The sequence below is a fragment of the Notamacropus eugenii genome, chromosome 3 (assembly GCF_028372415.1).
Source record: "Notamacropus eugenii isolate mMacEug1 chromosome 3, mMacEug1.pri_v2, whole genome shotgun sequence".
Taxonomy (NCBI): Eukaryota; Metazoa; Chordata; class Mammalia; order Diprotodontia; family Macropodidae; genus Notamacropus; species Notamacropus eugenii.
In genome coordinates this window covers 352,524,641-352,539,957 of record NC_092874.1, presented here as the reverse complement: position 1 = coordinate 352,539,957, position 15,317 = coordinate 352,524,641, and the positions used below count along the sequence as shown (strand labels likewise).

The window sequence follows — 15,317 nt, the reverse complement described above, 5'->3', positions numbered from 1 at the left end:
ATTTAATTTCTTATGCCAGCTTATGGTAAATTGAAACCTTAATGGGGAAAGTTGTGATGTGGAAGGGATAACTGTATTTATTGCTTTGTGTATGTTTGTCTTTATTCACTTTATTATATTTATGTTGCATATAATTTTATGTGAATCATTTCATTCTTTGTACTTGTATTCCCAGCACTTAGCACAGTGCCTGAGACATAGTAGGTGCTTAATAAGCACTTGTTGGTTGGTGGACTGACTGCCCTCTTGTAGCTTCTACCCGCTACTTCTAGCTGTGGACTTTGGAGCCATATAGAATAAGTCCAGACACCTACCGCATTTCCCACGAACCTTCTCTTCTTTATGCTAATTATTCCCAGTTCCTTCAACCAAACAATCAACAGGCACTCATTATTTGCCAAACACTAACCTCAAGGAGCTTATATTCTTTCAGGGGAGACAGTAAATTTATACGAAATACGTATTAATTTATACAAAATACGTACAAAATAAATCCAAGATATTTTGGGAAATGGGAGCGGCAGTGGGGATCAAGGCAGTTTGGAGGTGGGATATGAACCAAGGTGTAGTAATTAAGTTGATGCTTATCTTGCCCATGGCCCTCTAGTTCATCTTGATTGCTGTTTTCGGGTATTTTTTGTACAGATCTTGGAGATGGTGGGTTTTATCATTGATTACTTTCTTGGATTTTTGTCTCCTGTGAACTTCTCTGTGTTTGAACTATTACTTTTCCTTTATTGTAGTTTCTCTCTTGGTAGATATACTTAGGTAATTTTTTCTGTCCTCCATCCTTTATAGTTTTAAATTCCTTTTCATTAGATTTGCAAAATACCAGGCAAAGGCATCCTGAGCAGCCCTTATTAGGTGAACTCTATCCCTTGAAGAATCCTGTCATTCCCATGTTTTAAACTATAGTCCAGAAATCCAAGTCCCCAGTCTCAAGCATCTTTACAACCATTCTTTGCCCCTATGATCTTCAGTTTTTTTGACCAAGCCTTTCTAATCTTCAGAAATTGTTTCTATGCTTTCTTTTGACAGTATCACTTCTTTAAAATAACCAATCAGTAGTCATTTATTAAATGCTATTATAGTAGACACAAACTGTAAGGGATTGTGCAAAAGAACTTGTTCAAAAGAGCAAGTCTTGAATTCTTTATTATACCTTGTGTGGATATCCCAGAAAGATACCAGACTTCTACTGTTATCAGGTCTCAGGTCAAGAGATAGCTATCCTAGCTGTCCTCAGCAGGGAGTCATTAACCACCTTGTTGATGATATTTATGTTTTCTTCCATTAATCCGTAGATCAGATGAGGAAAGGTTAAAGAACTTGCCTAAGGTCTCATACTTAAGTATCAGTTGCAGGATTTGAACCCAGGTCCACTGATTCCAAGCACAGTGCATTTCTTCAATTTAGTAAGCATTTGTTGTTCAGTCATTCAGTCATGTCCAGCTCTTTGTGACCCCATGGACCATAGCATGCCAGACCCTTTAGTACTTTACTACTCTTGAAGTCTGTCCAAGTTCACGTTTGTTATTTCCATGATAATATCTATTCATCTCATCCTCTGCTGTCTCCTTTTCTTTCTGCCTTCAGTTTTTCCCAGCATCAGGGTCTTTTCCAATGAGTCCTGTCATCTCATTGTTTGGCCAAAGTATCTAAGCTTCAGCTTCAGTATTTGACCTTCCAGTGAATAACCTGAATTAATTTAAGTACTGACTGATAGGACCTCTTTGCTTCAAAGGCATTGATTCTGTGGCATTCAGTTTTCCTTATGGTCTAAACTCCCACAACCATACATTGTTACTGGAAAAACCATAGCTTTGACTATATGGACTATATGGACCTTTGTCAGTAAGATGACGTCTCTGCTTTTCAGCATGCTGCCTTCCAAGAAGCAAGCATCTTTTAATTTCATGGCTGTGGTCACTATCTGCAGTGATCTTTGAGCCCAAGAATATAAAATCAGACATTACTTACATTTCTTCTCCTTCTGTTTGCCAGGAAATGAAGGGACCAGTTGCCAGAATGTTAAGGTTGTTGTTGTTTTGTTTTTTTTTACATTAAGCTTCAAGCAAGCTTTTATACTCTCCTCTTTCATTCATACCAAGAGGCTTCTTCATTCCTTTTCACTTTGTGTCATCAGAGTGGTATCATCTGCAAGTTGATACTTTTCCAGTCAATCTTAATTCTAGGTTTTGATTCATCCAGACTGACATTTTGGATGATGTATTCTGCATATAAGTTAAATAAATAAGGTGACAATAGACAGGCTTGTGGTACTCCGTTTCCAATCTGAAACTAATCACTTGTTTCATGTTTAGTTCTGATTGCTGTTTCTTGGCCTGCTTACAGGTTCCTCTGGAGACAGATAAGATGATCTTGATTGATCCTTGTGTACCAGGCACTGTAGATACAAATAAGAAAAAGAAAGACGGTCCCTGCCTTCGTGGAGTTTATAGTCTAATTGGAGAAGACAGTGTACGCAAGGAACCTGGAAAGGGGCTCGAAGGGAAGAAGAATCCTCGGGGGATTCATGGTGTTGAGACTTAGCAGAGGTGCAGATGGCGAGTAGGGGGAGCTTCCAAGTCTGGGTTCTGCACTCTATAAAGGAAAGCCTTGGGTGGAGTTTGGTGCTCCCCCTCCAGCCCTGCATTCAAAGGGGAGAGGAGGCTGAACAAAGGGCTCTGTCTATCCAAGACTGGGTTAAGTAGCATGATGACATTTCTAGTGGTCAGTTTATCTTGGGAGCTACGTCTTGTTGGTAGAGCTGTGACCACACAGAAATCTCTTGGTTACTCCCTTCATGGGGTTCTTATGAAGTGGTATTTTACTGCAGGTCTTTGTCAGGTTCTGAGAGCTCATGCCCAAGTAAAGGCCTGAAGCTGCCTTTGCTCCCTGTGTCTCCTTTGTCCTTGATGTGTCTCAACTGTGACATTAGCAACTACTACTCTGGGGACACCACTGCCGATCCTGATTAAAACCTTAAGACGTTCTGACCTTTTGCAGTTCCTAGTGTTGCAGTTCCTGGTTATTGGAAATCCTTTGCTCCTTGTGGTGCTTATGGTGTTCCTTTGGGCGTGTATTGTAACTTTTTCTGCTGGCTTTCTTGCAGAGCCCTGAATATACCTTTCCTAATGGAGTCCAATCTGTTCTTAGCTTCTGATTGAGACACACTGTATTATACACCTTTGATTTTGTCAAATGTAGTATATTTGAAGGATTGATTTAAATATATTAACAAATGATCATTGAATTCTTTACTTTTTCTAAAGGTGATGTTTGAAGTTCCCTATTTCAAATAAAGTGAAATCAATGAGTTACATATTAAGTATGTTTTGGTCCAGCTCTGGCCTATGTTCTGTACTCTTGATTTGTTTATTTTAAAATGTAACTAGTCCCATGTGCCTTGCATATACGTTTTCTCCTCCTCACCCCTAAATCTCATAAGAAAAAAAATACTAAGGTAATTAGAGTTGTAATTAGGACAAGTCAATGGGACTTTACTCCAGGTTGATAAATTTTAAAGAACATTAGCATCATTCAGTAAGTCAGTTAAAAAAGCTTATTGAATACTTTTACATTTATAAGGAAGAAGGTTGCAGAGGATATTGTAGCTGTAGTGTATTCCAGGACTGATGGGATAGAGAAATCTGTGGTCTGATTAGGGCAGCTGTATACCTAAAACTCCACATCTAGTTTTTTCTTTCCCTGGAGGTAGAAGAGAAGGATAAAGTTTGTAGCTGTCAAGATTGGAGCTCTGTCCTGCTGGTGTGAGGGAGGCCAGGTGGCTGATGCTGATCCCTGGTCTGGTCCTAGGAAGGGCGGGCAACCTTGGCTGAATTGTGGAAGATGAGACTTTAACAGTGTAGATGAAAGACTCCTGGGCAGTACATGTGCAGTTAGGAAATCTGAACTCTGGTCTCAACTCTGTCCTGAATCTAGACACTTGTTTCTTTCTCTGTAAAATAAAGTGGGTGGGAAAAGTGCCCTCAAAGGTCCCTTCTAATTCTGACATGTATGAGTTTATGGAATGAGGTGCCATTATATCCCTTTTCAACTCAGCCTTCAAATAATGTGAGATTTAAATTTGCCCTTTCTCAATGGCTCTGTCAGTGAAAGAGCTAGATGAGATGATCCCTAATATCCTTTCTAACTGTAACATTCCATCATAATGCCTTGAGAATTTATTTTCTTCCTAAACCTACTCTCCTCTTGACTTCCCTTTTTCTGTTTTGAGATCAACAGGGATTTAAGCTAAAAAGCAGAAAATTGTCTGTATGAATTTACCAATTAAGATACTCCAAAGAGAAGCAAATAGAACATAAAGAGACTAGAACATGTACACAGATCAATAAATACAAAATAAATGGAAAATAATTTTTGGTTGTAAAGAGCACTGCCATTTGAGAGTGGCATTAATAATTGGGAGAATCATCAGTTGGTCTGTCCCTTGAAAGGACCAGAGGGTTCCAGGTGGGGTAGATGAGGAAGGAAGTATTCCAGACATGGCAGAGAGCATGGTCCCCACAGTGAGGACTAAGACAGAGGCCAGTTTGCCTGGATCAGAGTTTAATGTGTAAGCAGTCCAGGTTGGAGCCAGATTGCGAAGGGCTTTAAATTTCAAACAGAAGAGTTTGTGTTTTATCTTAGAAGCAAAAGGAAACCACTAAACATATTAAGTGTTGATTGTGAAATTATTGTAACAAGTTAGAATTGTACTAAAGTGGTATTTCTTTATCTTTATAGTATTGTTGTAGGGAATAAACAATAATAAAAATATGGAGACCTTTATAGGTATAAAGATTTTATAAATTCTGAATGTATGATACTGACCAATAAATTTGGGTAAACATTTCTTCTTAGCTGTTAGTCAACATTCATTGAACATCTTCGGGATGTAGATTACTGTATTCAGTAATTATAATAAAGATCCACCACATTTTTGGGAGTTTTAGGGGTTCCCTGGAGGAAATAAACCAGAATTCTTGGAATGAAGATGAATGTGAAGGATGCACTGAAAATAGATTTGCACTAATTTTTTCCCCTTGTCAGGCAGCTGAACCATTTTTGCTTCCTCTTTTTCCCTCCTTCCCTGTGCTGCTCTTGGACTATTCAAATTGGAGAAGCTGCTTAATCAAAATTAATCTCCTGTTGGTGGAGTATGGGAAGCTATTTTGAGCATGGACTAGTTTGGTGTTACCTCCCTTACCCTGGGCACTGCTGTTATAGCCTATGCCCCTTTCTCAGACTTCACTCTTCTATTCGACCTGCAAAGTACATAGAAATTAGTGTTCTTTGATACTGTGCTACAGAAGATTCAAAACAAAAATTCCAGCGCTACAAATGGTAGTATTTTCAATTTTGGTAATATAAGATTTTTTTAATTAATAGGAATTATTTTTTCTACCACAGATTTTTCTTATGATCTTTAGCTTATGTTTAAGTGTCTATAAAATCTATGTAGAAGAGGAAAATTGGATATATTCAGAGACTAAGAAATAGGAATTGCCCACTACACATTCAGATTTTTGAGAATATCTATCTCCATATTGTTTATCCCTGCACATCATGTATAAAGTCCATGCATGAATTGACTGGATAGCCTATATTCGTTCTAGGTTGAAAACTGTTGAAGAAGAATTGATGCAGACACAGCAGATGCTTTTAAACAAGGAGGAAGTTGTACTGGAACTAGAAAAGAGTATTGAAGAGTCTTCTAAGACCTGTGAAAAGAAGTCTGAGTAAGTAGAAAAACAAAGAAGTGCAATGATTTTAACTGTGATAATTTTTATTTGTCATCTGTTGGAGGGTGATAGCTTCTGCAAAAGCTGATCTTCTGTATCAGTGGCTTTCACAGTGTTGTCCAGGGGTCCCTGCGGGTTCCCAAGACCCTTTCAGGAGGGTCCATGATGTTAAAACCTTTCATTACAATGCTTGTCATTAAGTGTTTCAGTCTGTCCTACTCTGTGACCTAAGATAATCATACTAAGATGTCTTAATTTCTAATACAGTTAAGATCGATAGATAAAACCCACATAACCAAATGTTTTTTGCTAGGGGTGGGGACAGGGGCTTTTTTCAGTGAGTTTTAAGAATATAAAGCGATCCTGAGATCATCTTGACTTTTGTCCTGTCACTGGACTGATAATTGTGGAAGAGAGAGTGAGGCTGAGGACTTTTTGCAGCTCTGCCTCATTAAACCCAATTCACATGCGAATCATCACCCCATAACGTCATTAGCACTCTTCAAAGACAAAGGAGGAACAATACCTGGAGTTGGGGGAGAGAGAGAAGAAGAGGTTAGCCGTAGTGATAGCAAAAAGGAGGGACATTGTGATTTTTTTAAACATGCACTGAAGAGAACAGAAGGAAGTTTGGAAGGAATTCTAGACAAACCAGATGATTTTAAAAGTAATGTGTAGAATTTATTATTATACTTTTTAAAATAAGCAAGTTATATAGAATAGTCATCCATGGTTTAATAAAGAATGTTCTTTTTGTGTTCTGTAAAACACAAAATTTCAAACTGCTGTTCTGGATAATTGAGACTGTTTTGGTCACCAAATTATTTTGAAGTTATTTTTGATAGAAATCTTCCCAACTGCTTTATATGCTTCCCTGATTACTTAAATAAGACATTTTGAACACAACCTACCTGTTGTATGACTCATGGCCATCATTGCAAACAAAAATGGTTATGCTCTTTCAGGAAATGACTCTGATAAATGCTACACTTTCTACTGGGCTAACTGACTGATTGTTGTCACTGGAACACTTCTAGGGCTTCCTATTGAGGAATAGGATAGCAGTAGGGTCATAGGATTTGAGCTTGAAGTGATCTTAAGATTGTCTGGTCTGCCTGCCTTATTTTATGGAGTAGGAAACTGAAGCCTTACCCAAGTTGCACAGGTAGTTTGTAGTGGCATAGGCCAGATCTTGTGGCACCAAATTCCATGCTTTTCCCATTACATCATAATATCAAGTTATCACATTCTCTGCTTTCCTATACCTTCCCTCACCAGGCAAATTAGGACAGGGATCTAAATATGAGGTAGTAAAGTTAACTTGTTATGGGCTTTTTGCATAGTTATAGGATATCTTGGTCTTTCTCTTCCCCATTTGACTCTCTCCTTAGACTCCTGGGTTCCTTTGCTTTCTTGATTTTCTAAATAAATTTTTTTTCCAGTTACAAGTATGAACAATTTTTAAACATTCATTGTTAAAAATTTTGAGCTCAAAATTCTCTCCCTCCCTTTTCTCACATCTTATTGAGAAGGCAAGCAATTTGATATAATTATTAGTATATAGAGGTGCAAAACATATTTCCCTCTTAGATAAATTCTGAAAGAAAATACAGCCCAAACAAAAACCAACCCTAAGGAAATTAAATTAAAAAAAAAAATGCTTTGGTCTGCGTTCAGATTCCATCAGGTTTTTCTCTGGAAGTGGATAGCACTTTTCATGCTGAGTCTTTCAGAAATGTCTTAGATCACTGAATTGCTGAGATTAAGTTATTCATAGTTGATGATCTTACAGTATTTCTGTACAGTGTTCTGCTTCTGCTCATTGTATTTTATATCAGTTCATATAAGTATTTCTAGGTTTTTCTGAGAGCGTCATTTCTTTTTGTTTGTTTGTTTTCCACTTAGTAGTATTTTATTTTTTCCAATTAAATGTAAAGATAGTTTTCAATATTCATTTTTTATAAGATTTTAAGTTCCAAATTTTTCTGCCTCCCTCCTTATCCTTCCATGCTCCCCAAGACAGCAAACAATCTGATATAGGTTATACAGGTACAATTATGTTAAACGTATTTCCACATTGGTCATGTTGTGAAAGAAGAATCATAACAGAAGGGAAAAATTGCAAGAAAAAAATATTGAAAATAGTATGCTTTTATCTGCATTCAGACTCCATTGTTTTTTCTCTGGGTATGGATCCTGCTTGTTATTTCTTATGCCACAGTAATGTTCCATCACAATTATATATCACAGCTTGTTCAGCCATTTCCCAGTTGATGGACATCCTCTCAATTTCCAGTTCTTGGCCACCACAAAAAGAGCTGCTATAAATAATTTTGTACAAAGCCCAACAGTGCATTAGTATGCCCATTTTTCCACATCCTTTTCAGCATTTGCCATTTTCCTTTTCTGTCATATTAGTCAGTCTGATAGGTTTGAGGTGTTACTTCAGAGTTGTTTTAATTTGGATTTCTCTAATCAGTAGTGATTTAGAGCACTTTTTCCTATGACAGCTGATAGCTTGGATTTCTTCTGCAAACTGCCAGCTTACATCCTTTGACTATTTATTCCATGGGGAATGACTTATATTCTTATATCCTGATTCTTAAATACCTTTTTGTTAAATCTGCTTTTTGTTTTTCTTTGACCTGGATCTTTGACTTGGCCTAACTTGTGTAATGTCCTAAAGTGACACTGGCAGTTAGGTGGCACAGTGAGCAGAGTGTCAGGCTTGGAGTTAGGAAGACTCATCTTGCTGAGTTCAAATCCAGTCTCAGACATTTATTAGCTGTGTGACCCTGGACAAGTCACTTAACCCTATTTGCCTCAGTTTCCTTATCTGTAAAGGGAGCTGAGGAAAGAAATGGCAAACCACTCCAGTATCCTTGCCAAGAAAATGCTAAGAAGAACCACCCCAAGAGTTGGACACAACTGGAAAATGACCGAGCAACCACAGAAGTGACCCTGAATCTTGCTGTTTGCTTCTGTTAAGAAGGATAATTCCAATACAGATCCTGTGACTCCAAATCATAGTAAAGACAATCAGCAGCTGTGTGTGTTTGCTTGTTTTCTTCTTATATATTATCAGGAAGGATACCCTCAACACTTTTCATTTCCATAAAGTGTATTCATGTTCATGAAGTACCCATATAATTCAGTAGTTATTATTCATTAACTTTTTAGGATATTAACATAATTTCTTATTTATTTTAGAACTCTTCTTTTAGAATCCTCTCTTTCTTAAGGTATCTTGTCAAATGATCTCTTAGTGTTTTCATGGTTCTATCCCCTACAGCACAGGATTTTCTTAGTATATATTTGGTTTAGTTCGGACATTTTTAACAACTTTGTCTTCTTAAGTGCTGTGATGAAAGAAAAACTCTGAGAGACACTTTCTAGGTTATTAATAATGAATTTTTTTCTTTTTTAAGTTAATTTATTTACTTTTAGTTTTCAACATTCACTTCCATAACTTTTAAATTTTCACTTCCTTTCCCCCTCCCCAAGCTGGCATGCAGTCTCGTGTAGGCTCTACATGTATATTCCTATTAAACATGTTTTCACCTTAGTCATGTTGTATAGAAGAATTAGAATGAATGGGAGGAACCAGAAGAAAGAAAACAAAACAAAACAAAACAAAATAGTCTGTTTTGCTCTGTTTTCAGACTCCATAGTTCTTTCTCTGGATGTGAATGGCATTTTCCATTATGAGTTCTTTGGAGTTGTTTTGATTCCTTTTATTGCTGAGAAGGGCTAAGTCTATCAAAGTCAGTCATGGCACACTGTGGCTGTTACTATGTACAGAGTTCTCCTGGTTCTGCTCACTTCACTCAGCATCAGTTCATATAAGTCCTTGCAGGCCTCTCTGAAGTCTTCCTGTTCATCATTTCTTATAGCACAATAGTATTTCCATTACATTCATATACCATAATTTATTCAGTCATTCCCCAATGGATGGGCATCCTCTTGATTTTCAGTTCTTGGACACCACAAAGAGAGTTGCTACAAATATTTTTGTACATGTGGGACCCTTTCCCATTTTTATGATCTCTTTGGGATACAGCCCTAGAAGTGGTATTGCTGGGTCAAAGGATATTATGCACATTTTATTTATAGTCCTTTGGGCATAGTTCCAAATTGCTCTCCAGAATGGTTGGATCAGCTCACAGCTCCACCAACAATGTATTAGTGCTCCAGCTCTCCCATATCCTCTCCAGCATTTATCATCTTCCTGTTTTGTTGTGTTAGCCAATCTCATAGGTATGATGTGGTACCTCAGAGTTGTTTTGATTCACATCTCTCTAATCAATAGTGATTTAGAGCATTTTTTCATGTAACTATAGGTAGCTTTAATTTCTTCCTCTGAAAACTGCCTGTTCATATCCTTCGACAATTTATCAATTGGGGAATGACTTATATTCTTATAAATTTGACTCAGTTCTCTATATATTTTAGGACTGAGGCCTTTATCAGAGACACTAGTTGTAAAAATTCTTTCCCAGTTTTCTGCTTCCCTCCTAATCCATTTTGCATTTCATAATGTTCTCTCTTGTTTGGTCATAAGTTCCTCCATTCTCCATAAATCTGACAAACTATTCCTTGCTCATTGATCAAATTATTAATTAGGTTATCTAGCAATAAATAAATTGATTGTCAGTGGTTTCTCTCAGTAACCAAAGATGCCAAAGGTATATCTGAAACACCTTAAATCTGGTGTTTGCCTTCTGACAGGGAATTCCCCTAACAAGTGAAACACAACCTTGATTGATGGATGTTTAACAAGGAGGTAGGCTAAAAGTCTTCAGCACCTCCTGCTTAGAACAGGGCTTGATCATGTGACTCAGCTCCCTCCAGCAACATAGATAGGGGAACCCATCTCCATCCAGACCACTCTGGTTGGTTTTCTCCCTCATGTGCTACATGGGGAACCTGCAGCTTGAGGCCACATGTTGCTCTCTAGGTCCTCAAGTGTGGCTCTTTGACTGTATCCAAACTTCACAGATTTATTCTCCAGGTTTCCTACCCCTGCCCTAAACTCTAATGGAAAGGTACAAGGACAAGGGCTTCTTTCCCCAGGGTAAGAACTCGTCCAGAACTTTTTTAGACTCTTTATACTTGCTCGATTCTATTTATGCTATTTATACTCTATACAGGAGAGTGTATAATAAATATACTATTTATACTCTAGTCAGAAGTTGAGTATCCTAGTTGGGTGGGGTCCTGTCCACAACTAAGGAGCATATTCCTTGAGGGCTAGGAGTAATCCTCTACAAGAGCTAGGTTTTAATGGGGAAATTGAGAAGAAAAGTCTGGATCCCAATTTAATAATTGGGTATTAATATAATAGCAGAATAATAGTTTTTCTCTGTGCCATTTCTGCATTTTTGAATAACATTCCTTTTTTTAGAGATGATAAAAATGGATCTTTGTAGAAATACTTATGTTTTTTCCATTTTACATCTTTTTCTGGTTGCCTTGTCATTTTTTTACTTCTGTGTTTCATTTGAATTTGTTACCTTTAGACTTAATAGGATCATAGTTCTTAAGATCACGGTGCTAGATCTAGAAGGGGCCTAAGAGGCCATCTGGTCCAGCCTTTCATTTTGCAGATGAGAGAAAACTCAGGCCCAGGGAGGTAAAACTATTGAAATAGTTTATAGTGTTTTGGTTTTTTTAATCTCTCCTGAGTGGTCTTCTCTGTACTTATCAGTGTGGTCCTAATAGAACATTCTTTGTATATTATTGAGACAGCCCTTGAAGCTTTTCTAGTATCAATCTATGCATCCATTAAAGCATTTATTAGGTCCCCATTATGTTACAGCTTCTGTTCTAGGTACAAGAGATACAAAGAAAACATTAAAGCATTTCTTCTTCAACGAGCTTATGTTCCATCTGGTAAGATAACATGCATATACAGATTCACAGATATATGCACATACATGAGTGTATGGACCCCTCCCAGAATAAGTACAAAATATAAGGTGGTTCTGGAGGGAGAGCATGATAGAATCTGTAGAACTTATGACCTTCCTGCAGTGCCTTTGGGAACACAGGGTCACTGCCATGACACAATGAGGCTTTAGAATACAACTGTATTAAAGACTTTAAATTAGCATGTATTCAAATAAAACAGTCCTTTATTATTAATTTCTGCTTTAGTGACTATTCCTTATAATATTTTTTTTTAATTTAGTTTGCCAAGGGATCAATGAACTTGGATGTGAAAAATACATTATTATTTTCACTAATCTCTAACTGAAATTTAGTTAAATTTTAAAATTAAAACAATTATTTTGAAAACATTAGACAGCCAAAGAGCCCACCGCAACAAAATAAATTAACAGCTCATACTGTAAAAACGGATGTCTGTATATCTTCAAGGCCTAGCACACTACCTAGAACATAGTAGTCACTTAAAAAGTTATTGATAATATTCCTTATGCTTGGATTATCATTGGAAATATGTTCCATCCTACCTAAACCTGCATGCAGGCTGTGTACATATATGAGACATCTGTTTTTGATATGTAATTTCATAGTCATTACATTACTAACATTCACATCTTCTTCTCACATGCCCTGAGTTCAAATCTCACCTCAGACACTTGACACTCACTAGCTGTGTGATCTTGGGCAAGTCACTTAACCCCAATTGCCTCATCCTGGGTCATCTCCAGTCACCCTGATGAATATCTGGTCACTGGATTCAGATGGCTCTGTAGGAGAAGTGAGGCTGGTGACCTGCACAGCCCTCCCTCACTCAGAACAGAGTCAAGTGCAAGTCATGTCATTATTTCTCTGATGGCATGGTCGTCTTTGGCAACGAAGGACAAAAACACACACACACACTTCTCACATATACCCTACATTTTATATGAGCAAATTTTGAGGGATGTACAGGAAGGAGAGGTAGCATCTCATATTTCAAAATTCTTCAGGGACACTTAGCACAAGAGAGATGAGAATCACTAAAGAATGAAATTAAGAAAATACAAAGAGGAACATTCCAATGAGGAATAAAAATAGTGTTTGTCTTAATAATAATAATAGTTCACTTTTATATTGCACTTTTTATGTTTTACAGTGCTCTTTTACATGTGTCACATTTTTTGAGCCTCATAAACCCTGTGAAGTAGGAGTTGTTATTGTCTCTGTTTTATAGATGAGGCAACTGAGGCTAAGAGAAGGTAAGTGAATTGCTTAGATCACACAGCTCTTACGTTTCTGAGGAAGGGTTCTTGCTCAGCCTTAACTTCTCCATATCCAGCACTCCATCTACCACACCACTTTACTTCCTGAAGAGAGTGATGGGAATATCCAATAACCAACTTAAAATTTTTAAGATAAAACTTAGAGAATTCAGGGCTAATCATTTAAATTCATTAAGCACTGAGCTAAGTACCAAGGATTCAAAGGCAAAAGTGAAATAATCTTTGCTTTCCTGGAGTTTACTTTCTAAATAGAGGATACTAATATACTGACTCAGAGTCATTCCTTAGTTTTGGTTTGACAGAATACCTTGAGATACTTTTAAGTTATTCACCAGTTAACAAAAAAGCTTTCACATAGTCATAGAAGGCGAAGGATATTCAGAAAAGATAAGCACTCAGGATGCTTTCATTTTATTTGGAGAAATGAAGCTTCCTTACCAGTGTTACCAACTGGTATACAACCCAAGCATTGGCATGATGCTGGAGTACCTCATGGCTTCTTTGTACTCAAATGACCAGGAAATGTCAGCATCTGTAATTTTTTATCTTCTGAGCCAACCAAGACTCAATAACTTTTAAGAAGAAAATCAGTCTAACTTGTATGGAGGAAAGAAAGGGACTGTTATATTACTCTTACCAGAAGTTTGTACAAACATATGCAAAATGAATTTTTTTCTGTCAAAAGACTGGAAAGGATAGAACAAGAATGGTTATAGGGAATTGATACTCAAAATAAAGGAAGAGATAGAAAACATCAAGTTTCTATTAATGAGTTCAATTGATGAGTTCAAGTCTGGTCCACATAAACTACATACTTAGGTAATTAAAAATTGACAGATTAGGACAAGCTGCTGTCAGTGATAATTGAAATATTGTGGACATTGGGAGAGATATCACAAATCTGGAGAAGGGGAAATGTCTTCATTTTCAAAAAAAGGAAAAGGATGGAATCTTTAAACTGTAGATCACTGAGCCTGACTTTGATTTCTGGCAAAATTCTATAATCTGTGTTATTATTAGGAAATATCTAAAGTAGTGGTCTCCAAACTTATTTGATCTCACACCACTATTAGTAAGACATTTTTCATCATGCACCCCTAATATCGGTACCTCTATTTATGTGTGTGTATGTATACATACACATATATATACATATGTGCATATAGATTTACATGTTTTTACACTATTGAATTTTACATTTTATTTAAAAATAAATATATATATAAATGATATATCATGCCCTTTGTTAAAAGATTAATGATTAAAAAGGATAAGAGAAAGATGAAATAAATTATTTTGAAATAGTTTAAATTTTACTTAACTGTATAAAAATTTTGTACTCACTAAGAACATAAATATAATGTGATTGAATTTTGATAACTACCTTTTAATAAATCCTGGGAGATGATAGAGTTGAAAAGAATAATTTTTTTGTACAGTTAAATTGGCCAGTGTAGCTCGTCAAGAGGGAAAATTCTTTAACTTTTTTAAAATTGAAAATGCGTAATATAAAATAAAAAATCGTAAGTCAGTGAACATAAAAATTTTTCAAAAGCAGTCACCTTTCTCTCTGTGTAAATATCCACCGTGTATGATGTAAAAACAGAAATAAAATTGAGTTGGCCTTGATTTCAACTGAGCTTAGAGTTTTCAGTATAAATCAGTCCTCTTTTTTTCCTCCCCTGCATAATGAGTAGTACTATACCTTAATTTCCTGTATATGTCTGAATATTTTAGTTATATAACAAAAAGGTCAGTTTGGCTGAAAAAAAATAGGAAAGGGAAAGGACTAACATATGAGGAGGCTTGAGTAGTTTGTTGGGGCCAGGTATGAAGGACTTTAAATGTCAAACAGAGGAGTTTCTATTTGTCCCTAAAGGGCCTTTGGCATTTATTGAGCAAGACAGGGACGCAGTCAGATTTGCATGTTAGGAAAAGCCCTTTGGCTGCTATGTGGAGGATAGATTGGTGTGGGGAGAAGCTTTAGGTAGAAGGGTATTTAGGAACCATTTGAAATAGTTTGGGTGAGAGATGATGAGAGTCAGACTTTGATTGTTGGTTGTGTGTGGGAGAAAAAGAGGGATGAAGTGAGAGACCTTGTGAATAGTGCAAATGATAAGATTTGATTCTTGCTTGGATCTAGGGAATAGGTGAATATGAGGACTTAATGACAGTGCCAGTGCTGCCAGCCTGAGTCCCTGTTAGGGTAGTGGTGATCCTCAAAGAAGCAGAAAGAATTTGGCAAGATGGATAAGCTTTGGGGAAAGACAACATGAGATAATATGCAAACAGTTATGCTTAACAATCCATACAAATAATGGAGAGTGAATTGGAAAGGAATCTTGGAAGGCACTTGGTGAGG

General features: G+C 36.8%; 1 protein-coding gene across 10 annotated transcripts in view; it reads left to right on the top strand.

Moving 5' to 3' along the window:
- Nucleotides 1-15,317, top strand: part of FER (FER tyrosine kinase) — a 288,512-nt gene that overhangs the window by 82,543 nt on the left and 190,652 nt on the right. For all 10 annotated transcript variants that reach the window (XR_011964436.1, XM_072597264.1, XM_072597267.1 and 7 more), the window contains one exon: nucleotides 5,622-5,744. Coding sequence is in view for 9 of the 10 variants with exons in the window: in XM_072597264.1 (XP_072453365.1) it covers nucleotides 5,622-5,744 (123 nt within the window). In the remaining variant the exon portion in view is untranslated. The remainder of the gene's footprint in view (nucleotides 1-5,621; nucleotides 5,745-15,317) is intronic.